Source organism: Monodelphis domestica, chromosome 2 (genome assembly GCF_027887165.1).
Source record: "Monodelphis domestica isolate mMonDom1 chromosome 2, mMonDom1.pri, whole genome shotgun sequence".
Classification (NCBI taxonomy): Eukaryota; Metazoa; Chordata; class Mammalia; order Didelphimorphia; family Didelphidae; genus Monodelphis; species Monodelphis domestica.
The window spans coordinates 153121845-153142439 of NC_077228.1; the positions used below are offsets into that span (position 1 = coordinate 153121845).

Genomic DNA, 20595 nt, shown 5'->3' on the forward strand with positions numbered 1-20595 from the left:
TTATAGGCAGCAAGTTTTTTATTGAGAACATTCATCTTACAGATTCATCAGACTGAGTCAGAGGCAGTATTGCAACAAGGTGATCTCTCAGAAGAAGTTGAGGAAACCCATGGTTCTTTTAAACTTTTTGCTGAAGAAGAAGGTTATGAAGCAGACAGTGAAAGTGATCCTGAGGATAGTGAAAGCCAAGATGAAGGTAAAGTAGGACTGAATTTGAAAGTCAGTTTATCTAACTTGTGTGTAAGTTCATAAATGATACATTGGTTATCTGATTTATCCAAGAATAAATAATTTAAATAGCTACATATGCTGAAATTTTACTATAAATATTTTCTGGAGAGAAAAATTTGGTATCTGACCTCATACATGGGAAATTTTTTTGCTGGCTCAAACCATTTTTACACTTGTGTAGGTGGTTGATTATATGAGTCAATATCAGTAACCTTTGAAATAGGAAACTTTGAGATTCTACTCTCTAAATCAAAGCCTTCTATTCTTCTTAGTCTTTTACTCACACCAACTCTATTTTTAACTGGCTAGGATGAGAAATTTTATAGGTATTGAAAACACTTAGGTAATTTTACAAATGTTAATTTTCTTTATAGTGGGCTTTAGATTGTTTCTTGTTCACGTAAACATGTTTTAACAAAGAATCACCTAGGTGGAAAATTGGTGAACACCTGAAGTGTTGTTATTGATGTTACTAGTAACTTTGAAATGATCAATATTAGAATTATGTTTGTTATATTAAAAATGAAAATTAACTACTTTTTAAAAAATTTTAGAAGACATAAATGAAATAGAATGCATCAGTTCTTCAAGTTACTTAAATGATGCAATTGAAAACTTTGCACAAGGAGAATTAATATATCCTGAGATTTGTATCCTGGAATTGAATTTGCTTTCGACCAGTAAAGTCAGAGTTGCTGTCCTTGGCCATGTTTTTGAGAGCTTTTTGAAAATCATCAGACAAAAGGAAAAAAATGTGACTTTACTCATGCAAAAGGTAAAATTTTAGTATGGCTACTATGAGCTAAATATTGATTGTATTAATGACTTTTAATTATCCTTTTTTTGTTTATTGTGGTTAAATAACAATAGCTAGTGTTAACAAGCTCTTTAAGGTTTAGGAAGTGTTTTACTTGTCTCATTTGCTCTTTATAATAGCCCAGCTATCATAATCATCATTTCATAGATGAAAAAATTGAGGCTGAGAGAGGCTATTTATTAGCTAGCACAGTAGATAGACTACTGGGCCTGGAGTCGAGGAGACCTGAGTTCAAATCCAGGATCAGTCATTCACTATGTGACCTTGGGCAAGTCACTTAATTTCTTTTTGACTCAGTTTGCTAACTGTAAAATGGGAATAGTAATAGAAGTTATATCTGAGTTGTGAGGTTTTTCATAAGATATTTATAAAGCACTTAGTACCATATTTGTTACATAGCAAGTGCTAAATAAATTATCATGAGTGTTTTTATACCCATTCTTTAGATGACATAATCAAAAATCATATTCATTTTTCAAGGTCCATTAGCTAGGAATTATTAGTATCAGAACTTTGGTCTCTTGACTCCAGGTTAATCTGTAAGGCTTTTTGTTCTTCTATACCATCTATGCATTATTAAAATTAAATATTGTTTGCTTCTTTGCTTTCTAGATCAAATTTTACTGGTTTTCCCCCCAGACAAAAAATAAAAATTGATTGGGATAGGGAAATCCTGGTAAGAAATCTCCCTCTACCAAGCACCTTTTCTGTAATTTATTATATTATATCACCTAGCTTCCTTGTCTTTACAGTTGTCTTATTTAATCAAGGAGAATTTGGGAGCATGATATTTATCTAAATTCCATAGAGTTGTTCAGTGCTTTCCTTGAACAGGTTTTAGCCATTTGCTTGTCACTCAAGAAGGGAAGTTAACTAACAATTTCTGCTCCTTACATGGCTAATCTGTCAGTTACATTTATTTTTTTTATGATTTACTCTAAAATATCCAACTTAACTACAGATCCAGCTGTCCTTGGAAATCTTCAATTCAATTTCCCATGGATAAAATTTAGTATGTCGAAATGGAACTCATCTTTTCCCACAATCCCTTCTCTTCCATCTTCCTACTCACCTAAGCTTCTTACAGCTTAACTATTATGCTTGATTACTCTCTCACACACATACCTTCCATTATCCAAGCAATTGCCAAGTCCTGTTGTTTCTGCCTTTGTAACATCTCTTCCATATACCCCCTTCCTTCCTCTGACACTACTGCCATGGTTTTATAGGGCCCCATCATCTCATCTTTATCCATCTGTCTCAAGTCTTTCCCTACTTCTTTCCACTGTTAAATTGATCTCCTTAAAGTACAGATCTGACTATATTTTTCCCTATTCGGTAAACTCAGGTGAATCTTTCTCATCTCCTATAATAAAACATAAAATGCTCTGTTTGGCATTTCAAGCCCTTCATGACCCAGATCCTTACTACTTTTCTAATGTTCTTACTCCTTACTGCTCCCCCAAACCCCAACACACTCTGTTTTTCAGGGACACTGACTTCTTGCTATTCCTCAAACAAGACACATCATATCCTGCCTGTGTTTTTCACTAGATGTCTCATGCTTGCAATTCTCTCCCTTCTCATCTATGCCTTTTGGCTTCCCTGAATTACTTTAAGTTCTAACAAAAACTTCACCTCTTTAAACTTAGTGTGTTTCTTCTGAGATTATCTTCAATTTACTATGTATGCATCTTGTTTTTTCTTGCTTTCTCTGTTAGACTATGACTTTCTTTTTTTCCCTGGCATATAAGTAGGTGATTGTTAAATACTTGTTAACTTAAAGACCATTTTTATATAGGAAACAAATTGTGCAGGAAACTGCACAATAATTTTTCTTTTTAATTATTTGCGTGTAACCACAATATCAGTTAACTCAATAAAGTACCATAATTGTTTACTGTATTTTTTATAAATCTCTACATTGATAGCAGTTATTTAATTTTTAAATCTTTCATGTTTTAATTCACAGGGTATTGTTAGAAATCTTTTGGGAGGGTTCCTAAATATTTTAACACGGGATGATTCTAGTTTACAAGGTAAGTTTGACTTCTTTATTTTTATAAATAATTTTATGTTATCCTAGCATATAATAACTATAATATAGCACTGTACTATGTAATAACTTAAGCAATAAATGCTGCATGTCTGCTTCATGGTCAACATGAGTCTGGGTACTTTTTAAAGCAACACAGAAAGTCCTTTTCCATGTGATTCTTATAGTTTAGGGATACAGCACTAACACAAGGAACAATATTGAAAAATGTCAGGATTATATCGTCTAGTATCAAATTGTCATAGGAACTATAGACTCTGTAAAAAGCAGTTCAAAACCAGCTATCCCTTCTAGATTGCAACTTTCCCTATCATGATTTCAATACATCATGATGTAATAAAAAGATACTCCTGTAATAGTAAGGGCCAGCATAAGAAATTAAATGAGAATTTTGGAGGTCTTTTTTGGAAGCTGCAGATGACACATAAAGGCCATAAGACACAGACGTTTAGAAACTCAGTAATGCATAAAATATATGTATAGTATTGTATAATGTCAGCATATTTTATCTAATAGTATGAATACAAACAATTTGTTTTTTAAAGTTAACATGAGTAAAAAGTTAAAATTTGTGAAAAGGAACTCCAAAGTCAATAGATGACACCCAAAGGCTAGAAATGTTAACGTTGACTTACATGTAGTCTAAGACATATACTTAACCCAAAGTTTACAATAAGGCACTGTAAACATCCCATAAAAGAAAAGAAATTCAGGTTTCTCTGGTATGGAGGCCCAAAAATTTTACACAGATTTTTTAGATTGTGAGAGTGCCATGCCCCCAACCCTATTGATGTGCAGGGGATATTTGTAATACTTTAACAGATGATTTCTTTGGTTCCTTCCAAATATTATTATATGTGTCTGTAAAAGTGAGATCAGTTATACCTAATATAGTCACAGAATGCTCAATGACCTAAAAATAAACTTTGAGGTATGAGAAAATTTATATTAGGAAATAGGAAAAACACTTCATGTAAGTGGACATAAAGAAAATATGAAATATGAATGTAACATATTCATGAGTCATCAAGGTCAGAATAACTAAAGGATATATCTTAGAAAGTAGTAGAAAGAAGATCATTATAGCATAGTAGGACTAGATTATAAAGAATCTTGAGAAATAACAAAGGATTCAGAGTTGATGTGAAAGGAAATAAGAACTGTAAGAGTAGGTTGCAAAGGAAAAGACGGAACATTGGAAAAGGGATGATTGACAGGCAATGACCTTTGGTAGCAGAGGATCATGGGAGAGAAAAATGGACCTGGGAGAGCTCTGAGAGGAGTTCTGGGCTTTTGTAGTTGGGATCTCAAGGTAAGCGGAAGCATCTTACCTTACTAGAGATTTGCCAAGAGCCTTACTGAAGAATTTCTAAGTGAGTAGCCCGGGGACTTCTCCTGAAGCATGTTTCTACATCATAGAACCTCTGATAACATCTATCAAGAGTGTTGATCTCTTCAGACTTGTGAGGGTCTTGGACTCTTGGCCTGAGAGCTAGACCCTCTCTCAGCCTATTGCATCTGCTCTACTTATTCCTTGAACCTTCTAATATTAAATTTAGTGTGAGAGATAGCAGGAAGGTGAGGTAAAATTCTGCACTTGCTTTGCAGCAACCAGAAACAAGGACCTCTTGGGACTTAGAAAATAGGGACCCTGATTCCCTCAAACCAGCTCCCCACTTTCCTGATATCCAATATCAATTAAACCGTTTAATTTGTAGTCAGATATTTCAAGAGAGTTATTCAAAGGAGCTTTGAGGGAGCTATTCACTGAGGTAGTGAATTACTAGTGCTGATCAAGACCTCTCCCCTGCTGAGTCAGCAGAATTGGGGGAGGCTTATCATCTTGGCAGGTTTGTGCACAGGCATTTGGGGATACCCCTTCCATCATCTGATAGGGGAGACTTCTCTTCAACTCCCCATCACCTATTACCACAGGGGAACCACAGATTCCTGAGTAACATCCCTTGATATCTCAGCCCAGGAAGAGTGTGGAAGAGAGCAGAGTAGGAGTTACTCCATCAAGACTTCTGCCTTTCAGCACCTCATCTGCTCACAAATTGTAGCCTCACCTAGCTCCACTAAACCATCAAATATCATCCCCAAGTATAATCATTACCGTTTTATTAGATAATCATTACAGAACCATCAAAGATTCCTCTGAGGTGTGGAATAATCATTTACCATGAGAATAGTTTTTAAAGATCATTCTGATATATATAAGATAGGATTGGAGCAGAAGAGCCTGGAAACAGGGAAGCCAAATTAGGAGACTAATGGCTTGTAATACAAACTTTTTGTTTTGTTTGTTTGTTATTTAAACCCACCCTTACTTTCCATCTTGGAATCAATACCATGTATTGGTTCCAAGGCAAAAGAATGTTAAGGGCTAGGCAATAGGGGTTAAGTAACTTGCCCAGGGTCATACAACTAGGAAGTTTTTACCAGATTTGAACCCAGGACCTCCTGTCTCTGGCCCTGGCTCTCAATCCACTGGGCCACCTAGCTGCTCCCGGGGTTAGAGTTTTGATGAAAGGAGTGGAGAAGAAGTAATATATTCAAGAAATTTCATTTTCAAAGGAAAAATCCTTCTAAATGGACTTTGCAACTAGCTCATAAAAGTGATGAGTAAAAGATTAATCCAAGATTTAGGTTATAGGGAAAATGATAGTGATACTAACAGAAATAAAACAGGAAGGAGAAGTAGTTTCAGATAGGTTTTTTAAATTGTTGTTTTATTGTTAAATTGAAGGAATTCATATTTAACAGTTTTTATCTTTTTTTTCCCCCTTTTCTATTGCCTTTCTGCCCTTTTCCTTCAACTTTTGCTTCCCTACCGGCTTGTGAGGCAAAATTAGTCATTTTGGACTAATATGGTTCTAAGACTCAGGAAACTTGGATTTTTGTTCTTAGTTCTTCTATGAATAATGCAGGTGGAATCCTATTTTGCTGAAGATCATTTTAACTTCTAGTTCTTTGTAAATGATTTCTTTTTCATTGGAGTCTTAGAGTTTTGAGGGAGAGAGGTGTACTTTTCATCCTTTTGAAACCATGGCATGCTTGGCAAGCAGTGTTAGAGATAGCGAAGTCATATACAAGGGGTGGAATGAATAGCCTCCTTTACATGCTATCAAGACGATGGTAGAGGAAGGCTGTAGTGAATTGAATGTTGCTACATCATGATCACACAGTTTATTTCAGGTTAAGGATCACCTTATGGAAATCTTCCCCACTTTGAGATCACTTAGTCTTCCTATAGAAGACTAGTTAATAGTTGAAACTTCAAACATTGTTTATGACGCAGCAAGCCTTGACCTCCAAATGCCTCCGTTACATGCTTATGTGATGAGAAGTGATACTTTTCCACCTCTATACTTCTCCATTTCTGTCACATCTACTCTTCATACCTCATTTTCAAAGCACAAATGTGGAGTTCCTTACACTTTTGCTCTCCTCTTGTCTATGGCAAATGAGGCATCCTTTACCTGAGGCCTCCTTCTTGAGCTTACTGAAACCCTAGTCTTTACCTTTCGTTTCTTGCCTTTGCACTAAGCATTTCATTCCATACCCTGACTTCAGTCCTGCAACTCTCTCTGGCTGTGGCTGTCATTTGGGATCGAGTTTGAGGATGAACATTCCAATAGAGTTACCAATTTTTATGATAATACTACACTGTTATCCTTGTGATATCAAGAGAAATCAAGGAAGGCCTTGAGTTTGTTGAATGGAATCCCTATAGTAAATCTATAGGAAGTTGTGGTTAAGAGTCACAGAGGAATCCATTGCATTAATGGATTGTGAGCTGAGTTTTTGGAGAGATCATCCAAATCAATGAGAATTGTAGGTCCATTTCAGTATTTCTGTTTTATTGTCTTTAAGATTCTTTTGTTAACACTTTGTCAACTCAGATCCTACTTACCTGCAGTTTAAAAAAATGCCCCATAGACTCTAACAAAATATATTGAAAAACTTCATATTTATGTAGTTTTAAAAATTGCATTTAAATATAGATGTAGAAAGGGTAGATCTTTGTATAGCAGCTTTACCCTTTCAGATAGTATTGCTTACTCAGTCAATCAACAAGCATTTATTAAGTGCCTACTATGAATTAAGTACTGTCCTAGGTACCTACAATAGAAGGGTGTAAACTGCTGGGCCTGTGCCCCAAAGATATAATAAGGAAAATAGTTGTACAGAAATATTTATAGCTGCACTCTTTGTGGTGGCAAAAATAATTGGTAAACGAGGGGCTGCCCTTCGATTGGGGAATGGCTGAACAAATTGTGGTATCTGTTGGTGATGGAATACTATTGTGCTCAAAGTATTAACAAATTGGAGGAATTCCATGTGAACTGGAATGACTTCCAGGAAGTGATGCAGAGTGAAAGGAGCAGAACCAGGAGAACATTGTACACAGAGACTTATACACTGGTACAACTGAATGTAAAATAGACTATTCTACTAGCAGCAGGGCAATGACCCAGGACGATTCTGAGGAACTTATGAGAAAGAATGTTATCCACATCCAGAGAAGGAACTGTGGGAGCAGAAACACAGAAGAAAAACATTTCCTTGATCACATGGTTCCATGGGGATGTGATTGAGGATGTAGACACTAAATGATCACTCTAATGCAGATATTAATAATATGGAAATAGGTTTTGATCGATATAAAACCCAGTGGAACTGCTTGTTGGCTATGGGAGGGGGGAGATGGGAGGGGAGAGAAAGAACATGAATCATGTAACAATGAAAAAATATTCTAAATTAATTAAACTAATAAGTAAAAAATAATTAATACTGAGTTATTAAGGATTTAAGTTGTACTTTGAAGAATAAAAAGTGAAAGCAAAAAAAAAATAGAAGTATAAAAATGAACTAGCCTCAGCCCTTAGAAACCTTATATTCTCTGAGGATTTTGGAAGTCTAAAGACTTTCTCTACTATATAATGCACAACATAGTCCTTCTCAAAATCATCATTGTTTGCAAATGTATTATTGCTCAAGTATTTACTTTATATAAATTTATATAAAAACTCAATAGGCCATTTAACTACTATAATGGTAGACTTTCATGTTAATGAAATTTGGATATAATAGAAGTTTTGATAACTCTTCAAGTTCTAATATAACATGCTTCTCATACATTTTATTCACTAAATGGAATAATTTTTTGCTTCAGTTAGACATTAATTAAGATTCTGTATCATTTCATAGAAAGCAATATGGAAGTGTTGAATAATAGTAGCAAGGAAAATAGTTCAGTTTTCTTCAGATCTCCTTCAGTAAATGTATGTATCCTAAATATGTATGTGCAGCTTAGCCCTCCAAGTTGGGCCAAGTAGTGATAGTTTTTACATATTGGAAAAGGGTAAGTGTAGGAATATGTGTAATGAATGAGGGAATAAAATTGCTTCTCTACTATACTTAACCCTCTGTCAATTCCAAAATAAATCCTTTGCAAAAAAATTAAGCTTATGACAAATATCTCTGAAAATGAAATCCTTATGCCATAAAACTTATTCTATCGTCTAATGATAATTCAATTTTACTTTATAATACCATGTAAACTTTGCACCTAGGCTCAAACATTTTGATAATTTCCCTTATCTTCAAACTTTATATTCAGTTATAAGATCTTGATGATGAAACTTCCCAGTATGACAGATCCATTCCTTTTTCTTTTTCTTACTATTTTTTTTTGTCCAGACATGTTATTTCATTGATGTGGGGAACTTCTGTAGAGGAAGCTTCTACTACCAGTGCAGCAGCTATCATATAACTTCTAATCTTGGACAATTACTTAAGACATTGTCCACTGCCAGGACTGAGAGGTTAATGACTTGCCTAGGGTCATATAGGCAATATGTATTGAAAAACTACTTAAATCCAGATATTTGTCATTCTAATGTAGGCTTTCTATCTACAATGCCAAATTGCCTATCTAGTCATTCCCCCCCCCCCCAACTCATCAATGAGGCATATGTCTTTACTATTCCCATAGTCTATTTTTAATATCCTTAACCTCTTAAAGGTTTAAAAAGTTGTGTTACTCCAATTTTTCTTCTTTAAATTTGTATACCACATTCTAATTAATCTTCTAAACATTGCTTTGAAATATGACATTTTTCTGCCCAAAAGCATCACTTCTTAACTTGATAACCAAGGCCTCCTACAATAACCTTCTCAGTTCTTTACTTACTATTCTTGCAATGCTCTTTATGCTTTCCCACCTCCATGACTTTTTGGTCATGACCTTTCCTCACTGATCTTCAAAAGGTCTCCCATTTCTAGTCAAGTCCTTTCTAGCCTCATAAATAAAATGCAGATCACATATATTCATCGTTGTACTTTTTTTTACTTTACCAACATGAAGTGTCTCTTCTAAAGTTCTATAGCACTCACATATACTATCGTTACCATTCATTTGTCAGTTAATTATGTGCCTTACACAATTTCTTCTATTGTGATATTCAGTTCTTTTAATATGATGTTATTTTCTTGGGTTTGTTTTTTTCTCTTTTTAGATTGTTAATTTCTTTAGGGGATGAACCATGTCATAATTCCCTAAGAAATTAGCATAATGTTTTGCACATATTTAGGAACATTGTAAATATTTGTTGTTTTGATATATATATGTATATATGTATGATTTCTTAAATTCTCTGGTTAGTTCCTCTTCCAAAATTGTTGACCTACTTATTCATATACATCAAGACAGGGAAGATATCTTAGTTATCTTCCAATCCAAACCCTTCTTATAAATGAGGAAACTGAAGCTGGAAAGATTGTTATAGAGGTCACACAACTAGATAGAAGCAATTATGACTAGAATTCCTGTTTTCTGACTATTAATCTAATGTTCCTTACCTGACATCACATTGCTGCCATCATCCATCTCCCCATATTTAGTTTGGTTTGTATATAGTAACCAGTGTATATACCACTACATTTTAACATATACACATGAAACATGCATACATATATATGTTGTTCTTCAGTCATTCAGGTCTCTCTGACTCTTCATAACAGTGTGGACCATGCTGTCTTTGGAGTTTCCTTAGCAAAGATACTAAAGTGGTGTAATATTTCCTTCTCTAGTAGATTAAGGCAAACAGTTAAATGAGTTGCTCAGAGTCACACAGCTAATAGGTGTCTGAGGTAAGATTTGAACTCAGATCTTCTCTGACTCCAGGCCCAGTGCTCTCTCCAGTGACCTTTCTAGCTGCCTCTACATACAGACATACAAATATATAAGTATAATGCTATATGTGTATATGTGCATACATTATATATAGTATTATAGACATGTAAGAGTTGAAATTTATATTTATTTTCATCCATTTTATCGTAGAATTTTTTTTAAGGTTTCCACTAGTTTTCTTGAGTAATAATGATCAAACCTGATAGTAGTGTTATGTGAAAACATTTAATTTATAAAACAAAAATTTTTAAATGAGAGTTATAAACTAAACATTTGCAAGGTACTAAGAGCAGAATGTTTTTTTAAATTGAAATTATTAAGTTTAAGTTTCATTTAGCAAATGTTCTATTCATTTACATTTTTAAAAATACATATTGGCATGTACATGGTAATGTTCATGCCAATATGTATTTATGAAATTTATGAATTTAAAAAATTATAATCTAAATACATGTTAACAGTGATAGATTCTTGAGCTTGCTTTATGAAATTGCTTATTTAGAACTTTTAATTTAGTGGTGGCCTTTTTTCCCTTTCTTTGCCTTACTTAGCATGCCAGATAGTACTGATGGATCTCTTGGTGTCTCTGATGAGTTCAAGAACATGTTCAGAAGAGCTAACCTTTCTACTGAGAATATTTCTGGAGAAATCTCCTTCCACAGTAAATATGCTATTATGAAATGACTTGTGGGCTATTTACCAGAATATTCATATTAATCATCCATATCTTTGCATTCAGTTTATTTTACACTGAATTTTGGATTAGACAATACTATTGTGACTTTTTCTATTTATATAGTCATGCTATATGCATAAATTTCCTTCTATCATAAGTTTGTCCTCAAGAAATACAAACTAATTTACAATTATCCAAAAGAATACAATTAGCATGTTAAACATGATTTTTAAAATAACATGGTGAATTCTGTAACTAAATTAAAAAAAAAACCTTACCTTTTGTCTTAGAATCAGTACCAAGAGAATTGGTTTCAAGGCAGAAGAACAGTAAGAGCTAGATAACTGGGGTTATGACTTGCCAATGGTCATGTAGCTAGGAAGTATCTTGAGGCCACATGCGAATCTAGAACCTTTCCATCTCCTGGCATGCTTCTATCCACTGAGCCACGTAGCTGCCCCTTCTATAGCTAAATGTAATTGACTTCCAAAGTAGATATATTTAAAATTGTCCAAATCACTGCTCCCTCTCCTTTGTAGACAATTATTAACTGTCTTTTCATTGAATATGTGTGTCACTTTTCCTCAATACATTTATTATCATCACCAACTACTATAAATATTTATGGAGAGGTTAATAGGGACTCTGCTAACTATCAGAAATAAAAAGATATCTACGACACACTCTGTACCCAGATAGTGTAAATTCTGGTCCTCCATTATAATGTCTACATTACATTATTTTCACATTTTTCTCATTCCCAATGGTTTCCCTTTTTTAAAAGATAAAATCTCATATATTTATGTGATTTAAGAGAGGGATTTATTGATATCATTAACCAAAAGTTTTATTATACCCAGATCTGGGACTTAGGTTTAGATAAGGTCAGCTTCTACGAAATATATATAGCTCATTAGGTGAAGGATTCAACATTGAAAACTTTTTAATATTATTTTTTATAAGTGCATATTTTTTGTCAGAAAATACTGTCCTCTGATGCAAATAGGTATTTGTATTAAGTTAAATTGTGTGTATTAAAGTCAAGGCTCAAAATTTCCACATGAAATCCAGTTTTTGAAACTTGCTTATGTAAGTTCAATTAGTTTGTCTCAATTCTGAATATAGCCATGACACTTATTTTGAAAACAGATATATGAAAATCTATGTGGTTTGAAAACTCAAAAGGTATGTAATAAGTTGAAAAATAAGTATATTGGAATTTGTTACAGAATGAACTTATCTAAGTTTTACTACTAGAAATACTTTTTTTTTTATATTATAAATTTTCCTTCAAATTCTTAAGGTGGCCTATCAGAAAGTTCTGGGACTGTCATTGATGATCAGTTTCCCTTTTAAAAATGAATCATGATCATATTTTTAAACTTTAAAGCATGTGTTGTATATTTTATACTAACCAAAATAAAATCTTTTCATTAAATTATGGGTGGGCAAGTGATTCAGTAAGAATTTAAATTGCCTGATTGCTTTTATTTCTTTAGTTGCAGATTTTATTTGTAGGAAATTTTTATGTACTTTATAATGTAAATTTGATTGTGAATTCTCATTTCTTTTTCCTCTAGGAAATTCTCCTTAAGGGTATACTGAAAATTATTGAAGCCGATACTAATATGAGTCCATTACAATATCTAACCTTCCCTTTGTTTCATATACCAAATTTAAGCAGCAACTCCTTTGCACAAAAATATGGCAGTATTCTCAACAGTAAGGCTATTGGGTTGCTAAGAAGGGCAACATTTTCTCAAAGTAAGAAAGAAGCTGATAGTGAGATTTTCCCCCATCAACTTCTTTCATCTTGGCATGTAGCCCCAATCCACTTGCCTTTGGTTGGGCAAAATTGTTGGCCACATATGTCAGAAGGATTCAGCGTTTCCTTGTGGTTTAATTTGGAAAGTGTTCATGAAGCAGAAAATACCTTGGAAAAAGGGAAGAGGATAAAGAAAAGAAAAAAAACATCATTTATTCAAGATGACAGTCTTGATGATACAGGTATGAAGTTCTTTGTGTTTATAACATATGAAGATCATATGATTCTAAACAGTAGACATTTTTGAGAATTTTAGTCAAGTAATATAAAACATTCTGACTTAGCTATTGACTTACTCTTTAATGTAATATTTTTCCCTAATTCAGGCTCTAATTTACATTTACTCGTCTTAAAAACAGCTGCCTTTGCCTTATAACCTATAAGACTTCCCTTTCCCTCTTGACTGCTGCTTCATGACATTTTCTCACCTTTCTTTTCTTTATTGCCACATGTTCTATTGTTGCCCTGAGCTTTTCCTTTGGACCCCACTTTCCATAGCCCCAGGACTAACTGATTGATTGGCTGGTCCAATTATGATCCTTATGGGAATAGAGGGGAAAAAAAGAGAAAAGTAGGTGGGGGTGAGGGAAAGATATACCCCCAAAGTCATGTATTTTTATTCTCTTTAGCTATGATTTTATAATTAGGTTGGAAGGTATATTGAAAGTTTTTTATAGAATAGAAATTCCCTCCTTAATATCTCTTGACCATCCATCCTGTTTGAAGACCTCTAGTTATTACAGCCTTCTCAGATAGTCCATTTTCTAATTTGTTAGGAAGGGGCTTTGGTTTTTTAAATATATTGAGCCCAAATATTCCTCTGCAACTTCTCATTCAGCTCTGTCCACATGATAGCTTTTCAAATATTTAGCCATTATTTCTCACCTAAATCTTCTCCAGGGTAAAATGTTCCAGTTCCTTATACTTCAGTGTCAGTTTACTGTAGCAGTCATCATAGCAGCTATTCCAAATCTTTTTATTCTTCCTCAGATTTCCATTGGCACCTCCTCCAACCACCTGAGAATGCTGCTTTCATGCCTCACCTGAAAAATTGTGACCATTCACTGAGTGGTCTGTTTTCTACCACTCTCATCTACCATCACTTAAGATATCTTCCTCCATTATCTCATCTTTCACTCCTGTTTCATATAAAGAGGCAACACCCTCAACATGCCCCTTAGATCCTATTCCATTTTTTCCAGCAAATATTCCTCTATAGTGTCTCCACTCTCTCACTTTTCCTGTTAACCACAAACATACTCATTTCATATGTCTCTACCCCACTTAAAAAAATCTATACTTAATCCATCCTTCTCTATTAACTGTTGTTTTTTATGTCTCCTTCCTTTGGGGTTAGACTCTTTGAGAAGGTCTTCTATAATAGTCATCTCCACTTCTTTCCTCATTGTCTTCACAATTCTCCACACTCTAGATTTTGAACTCATCATTCAACTGAAAAATCTCTCTCCCAAATTACTAGTGATCTCTTAAATGACTAATCTAATGACTAATCTAATTTTCTTAATCCTCATTCTTCTTGATGCCTCTGTTTCCTTTGAAATTTTTCATCACCTTCTTCTTGATACTCTTTCTTCTCTAGATTTTCACCATACTGCTCTCTTTTTATTCTTCCTGACTACTTCTCATTCTCCTTTGTTGAATCTTCACCTAGGTTATTCTCACTAACCTTAGTGTCCACCAAGGCTCTGTAGTAGACCATCTTCTCCCCCATACTATTTTGCTTCTTGATAATTATCAGATCTAGCATATCCTACTTAAAAATTTGTGGCCCTTTAGTTATAAAAGTTCAGACCTGATATTTGAGATTTTATCTGATTTCTTAAATTATATCTTCCCAAATCCTATAGAGGTGCCTCCACAAGCGTGAGGCACATATTTGTAAATCCTCTTCAAGTCCTACACTGGTGACTCATTGTGGCATATGGTGACCTTGACTTCTTTCCAAAAATTTTCAAGATGCATACAAGCTCTGGTAGATTTTACCATGCTGGAAAGGCTTTGAGTATCATCTTTGCAATAGATAGTCTGCTCGCCAGGTACCAACATAACTATGTATGGGGGAGTTTATCCACTAGAATATTAGTAGCTACTTGGTGTTTAATTTCTTGACCATAGAAACACATGAATATACAATCCAAGAAACTTTTTTTACCATAGTACTTAAAGAAAAATACAAAATGACCCTCTAGTCTTGCATGATCCTTTTTTGCTTCTGAAGTTTTTTAGACTCTATAAACTTTAACTTAGCTACTGGTACTCTAAATACAAAATCTTCATATAGTGACTGGACATACTAGTGGAAGAAATGAATATTATCAATCTTGACTTCTCATTATAAATGAAACCAAAAGAAAGAAGAGAATTTCAGTTAAATGAAAGTATGGCTTATCTGTTCTTTTATGAGAAACAAAGAAATTGAGTGAATTAGTTTTGTCATATGCCCTGAGGCAAGAGATATCGTTTCATTAGCCATTTGCTCATCTTATTTTGCTATGGCCGTGAAAGTATTTCCAAAAGGATTACCATGAAAATACTTTTAGCTTGTATACCAGCAACAAGTGGTCATCTAGCCTCTGTGTGAAGACCTTCAAAGAGGAAAAACCCACTATTTTTGTAGGCAACTAAATTCTGTCTTAGGTCAATTCTGATTATTAGAGAGGTTTTTCCTGATAGCAAACCTGAATGTGACTCTTTGCAACTTCTACTCATTTATTCTGGTTCTGTCTTCTAGGACCAAACAGAACAACTCTAGTCTCTCTTTCATATGGCAGGCATTCAATATTTGAAGACAGCTCCCTGAGTCCTTTCTTGCCTAAGCAAACTAATTTCCTTTAAACAGTCCTCAAGTAACATGATGAACTCAAGACACTTCATCATCCTTGTTGCTCTTCTGATATACATTAGTTTATCAATGTCCTTTTTAAAATCATGGTGCCAAGAACTGAACACAACTCCAGATCAAGTATGACAAATGTTTTCCCTCTTATTATTTATTTTTTATACTGTATATAGCTTACTTGTATGTATTTGTTTGCTTTTTCCCGTTAGATTGTGAGTCCTTTAGCTTCCTTTTTTATATCCCCAAAACTTATTACCTGACACATAATGCATACTTAATAACATTTACTGACTGACCTGTTTTGGGTTCTTTGCCACAATTTCGGTATCAACAAAGCATGAGAGCATTGGTTACCTCTTGTTCCATTGCTTATATCTTTATCTTTCAACATGACAATCTTACCTCCTTTTGAAACCATACATATATTTTATGGTATCTCTAATACCACTTATAAATATGTTGCTGTTACCATGCTATAACCTATCAACACTCACCATCACTCTCTGCTGTCTTTTGGGTCAGTCACAATTTGGATTCCTGGATTCCTGGAGTATTTCATAAGTTCCAGTTTCAGATAATAGTGATATTAAAAATATGAGTTCTTTGATTTAGGAAGAAAAGGGTTTTTGAAAGTAGTTTTCCAAATGGAATTCAGCTTACTCTATTTTATAAGACTGTCTTACACATTGTTCAGTCCTTGCACCCAATTATTTTTCCATTCATAAGTCCAAGATATATTCATTGATGACCTATTCATTTGATTGATTATTATTGTCTGGATAACAGGCATTCTTCATCCATTTGTGCCACCACCTGTATGAAGCTTTTCCTAAACATTCCAGTTCATCTTTTCCGCACAAAAATCACCGTCTACATATTTTGAATATTTTTAAGAATGAATGAAAAAATTGTTTTAATCATGAAATAAAAATATGACTATTATCTCACTCCTGCCCAAAATTTCATTGACTTCTTCTATCACAAAATGTCTACATTTCTTTGGCATCCAAAGCACTTCCCTGTCTGACTGCTGGATAAGTTCTTATCTTAGCCTCCTCTGACTAGGATCCAGAAAGTCACTCCTAAAAGTGAAGGTCACTTCTCTGGGAATTTTTGCTGGGCAGACTGAAAAACCTGAGCAGGACCCCATCTCTTGGATTCCTGTGTTTCTGATGGTTCAGAACTCACACTGTCAGACACTCTTCCCCTTTCAGGAAAGAACACAAATGGTCAAGTATGAAGGATTGTGGTGGAGAATAAAGTGTAAGAGTACTGGGAAAGATGGCCTCCACTTTATTTTAAGGTGATTCTTAGTGGATGCCAATAGAGCATAAATTTCAATGGGTTGATGTTGTACATTTCTTGTCTAAGTAATTATATTCATGATGGCTCTATTTTTCCTTTTTTTTTTTAAACCCTTACCTTCCATCTTGGAGTCAATACTGTGTATTGGCTCCAAGGCAGAAGAGTGGTAAGGGCTAGGCAATGGGGGTCTTGACTTGCCCAGGGTCACACAGCTGGGAAGTGTCTAAGGCCAGATTTGACCTACCGTTTCTAGGCCTGACTCTCAATCCACTGAACCACCCAGCTGCCCTCTATTTTTCCTTTTTTTAATGTACCTTTCCCCCCACTTAAAAAAATTTTTTTGAGTTCTAGATGCTTTCCCTTCTAGCCACTGAGAAGGCAAGCAATATGATACCAATTATACATATAAAATCATGAAAAACACATTTTCTTATTAGCCATATTACAAAACAAGCAAATAAAATCAAGGTGAGATACTAACAAAGCCCATCAAGAAGATAGAAATGCCATTTAAAATAAATTTAGACAATATAAAATACTGGGGGTCTACTTGCAAGGTACTATATGAATACAATTGCAAAAAGCTTTTCACATAAAGTCAGATCTAAACAATTGGAAAACCATTCATTGATCATGAGTAGACTGAGCCAAAATAATAAAAATGAGAATTCTACCTAAATATTGAGTGCCTTACCAATCAAAATCACCAAAAATTATTTCATAGAGCTAGAAAAAGAAATAACAAAATTAATTTGGAAGAGCAGAAGGTCAAAAATATCAAGGGAATTAATGGAAAAAGTTATGAATAAAGGTGGCATAGCTATACCAGATCTCATGTTATAATAAAAATTAGTGATCATCAAAGCAATTTGGTAGTGACTAAAAAATAATTGGGGGAAGCTAGGTGGTTCTGTGGATTGAGAGCAAGGCTTAGAGATGAGAGGTCCTGGGTTCAAATATGGCCTTAGACACTTCCTAGCTGTGTGACCCTGGACAAGATAAATAAACTCTATTACCTAGCCCTTACTACTTTTCTGCCTTGGAGCCAGTACGTAGCATTCATTCTAAAAGGGTTAAAAAAAAAAGAAATAAAGTAATGGGCTGATGAAATAAATTGGGTACACAACACACAGTAGTAAATGACCATTGCATTCTCGTGTTTGATAAACCCAAAGATCTTGGCTTTTGGAAAGAAGAATCACTATTTGGCAAAAACCACTGGGAAAATGGAAAAAACAGTATGGCAGAAACTAGGCATAGATAAACATTTCATACCATATATTAAGACAAAGTCCAAATGGATATATAATTTAGAAATAAGAAAATTAGAGGAGCACAAAATAGTTTACCTCTCAGACCTGTGGAAAAGGGAAGAATTTATAACCAAATAAGATATAGAGAGCTTTTCATGATGTAAAATAGATATTTTTAATTATATTAAATTTAGAAGACTTGGCACAAACAAAACCTATACAACCAAGATTAGAAAAAACAAAACATAAGAAAACTGGGGAAAAAAACTTTTAGCAAGAATATGATAAAGGCTTTATCCCATACAAATAACTGAGTCAAAGTTATAAGAATACAAATCATTATTCAATTGATAAATGATCAGTGACTTTGAATGGTTAGTTCTCAAATTAAGAAATTAAAGCTCTTTATAGTCATGAAAAAAATGTTCCAAATAACTATTGATTAGAGAAATGCAAATTAAAACAACTTTGACGCATTATCTCACACCTATAAAATTGATTACTATGGCAGAAAAGGAAAATGATAACATTGGAAGGAATTTTGAAAAATTGGGACACTAATATGCTGTTGGTGGATTTGTGAACTGATCCACGATTCTTTCTTATTTACCTTTTAATTTACTCTTGAATTTCATATTTGGGCATTAGATTTTTTGTTTAAGTTTGATCTTTTCTCCAGGAATGCTTAGAAATCTTCTATTTCATTAAATGACCTTACTTTCCCCTGAAAGAATATAGTCATTTTTGCTGGGCGGTTGATTCTTGGTTGTAGACCCAATTCCCTTGCCTTTTGGAATATCATATTCCATGCCTTCAGGTCCTTCAATGTGGAGGCCACCAGATCCTGTGTGATCCTGACTGGGGCTCTATAGCATCTGAATAGTTTCTTTTTAGTTGATTGTGGCATTTTCTTCTTGGCTTTAGAGCTCTTGAATTGGCTATAACATTCCTGGATGTTGTCATTTAGGGATTTAATGCAGGAGGTGATCTATGGATTCTTGCAATCTCTATTTTACTCTCCTGTTCAAGAATATCAGGGCTGGGGGGCAGCTGGGTAGCTCAGTGGATTGAGAACCAGGCCTAGAGACGGGAGGTCCTAGGTTCAAATCCGGCCTCAGCCACTTCCTAGCTGTGTGACCCTGGGCAAGTCACTTGACCCCCATTGCCTAGCCCTTACCACTCTTCTGCCTTGGAGCCAATACATAGTATTGACTCCAAGATGGAAGGTAAGGGTTTAAAAAAAAAAAGAATATCAGGGCAGTTTTCTTGGATAATTTCCTGTAGTATGATTTCTAGGCTTTTTGGGGGGTGTGGGGGGGATCATGACTTTGGTTACTCCAGTAATTCTTAAATTATCTCTTTTGGACCTATTTTCCAGGTCAATTTTTCTTTTCAGAAAGGTATTTCATATTTTCTTCTATTTTTTGTTTTTTTAATTTAATTTTATTATTTCTTTATATCTCATGAAGTCATTTGTTTCTGATTGCCCCATTCTAATTTTTAAAGATTGAATTTCTTCCATGACCTTTATATCCTCCTTTTCCAGTTGGTCCATTCTTCTTTTCGAATCATTGTTTTCATTCTTTTACTTGTTTGCCTCATTTTTTCAGTTGGTCAATTCTGTCTTTTAAAAAACTATTTTCTTATTTTAATTCATGTGTGTCTGTTTTCAGATGACATATTTTGCTTTTTAGGCTGTTTTTTTCTTCTTCCTATTTTTCTTCAATCTGTCTTATTTGATTTTTTGAATTTCTTTTTGAGCTCTTCCAGAGTCTGAGTCCAATTCCCTGAATTTTTTGAGGATTTTTGAGAACCAACCTTGGTTGGTACTGTTCTTTGGTCTTTATACCCGTAGAAGCTTTCAATTGTTGCCTCCAACTGTTGGTTCACTGGAAGAGGGTGTTTAAGCTTCTCTGCCCTAGAGGGAATCTTCAGTCTTCTCTTTCCTCTGCTGATGTATTAGATTAGACTGGTTGAGCTGACCTGTTTTGCTGATCTGCCCTGAGGCTAAATCTTCACTGTAGCTCCTTGCTGAGGAGGCTGAGGGTGCCCAATCATATAGCTTCCTCCAGCCCCCCTCCCCAAATCCTCCCTGCCAGCCCCTGTCAGAACCTTGGACCTCACATGGTAGGCTTGAGGTGCTCATGGCTGCAGCCCCCAAGTGGGAATCCCACAGTCAGCCCATGATTGTCTGATCACAGGTCTCGGCACAGTAGGTGGGAGAGGGGTGTTGGATCTCTCCCTTATGTGGAAATCAACTCTCTTGGCCTGCCTTTCAAGCTGTTTTCAGTGTGAGAGTCCTGTGACTCTTATCTTGTTGGGTTTGTATTTCCATCTTTTTTGAAGAGCTTTTTAAAGATTGGTATGGAAG

At 34.6% G+C, this 20595-nt stretch overlaps 1 protein-coding gene across 4 annotated transcripts in view; it reads left to right on the forward strand.

Moving 5' to 3' along the window:
* The window catches only part of LYST (lysosomal trafficking regulator), a 248382-nt gene that overhangs the window by 79147 nt on the left and 148640 nt on the right, over positions 1-20595 (forward strand). For all 4 annotated transcript variants that reach the window (XM_056816097.1, XM_056816099.1, XM_056816098.1 and 1 more), the window contains 5 exons: positions 43-196; positions 786-1006; positions 3021-3087; positions 10857-10966; positions 12562-12988. In XM_056816097.1, coding sequence (XP_056672075.1) covers positions 43-196; positions 786-1006; positions 3021-3087; positions 10857-10966; positions 12562-12988 — 979 coding nt within the window. The remainder of the gene's footprint in view (positions 1-42; positions 197-785; positions 1007-3020; positions 3088-10856; positions 10967-12561; positions 12989-20595) is intronic.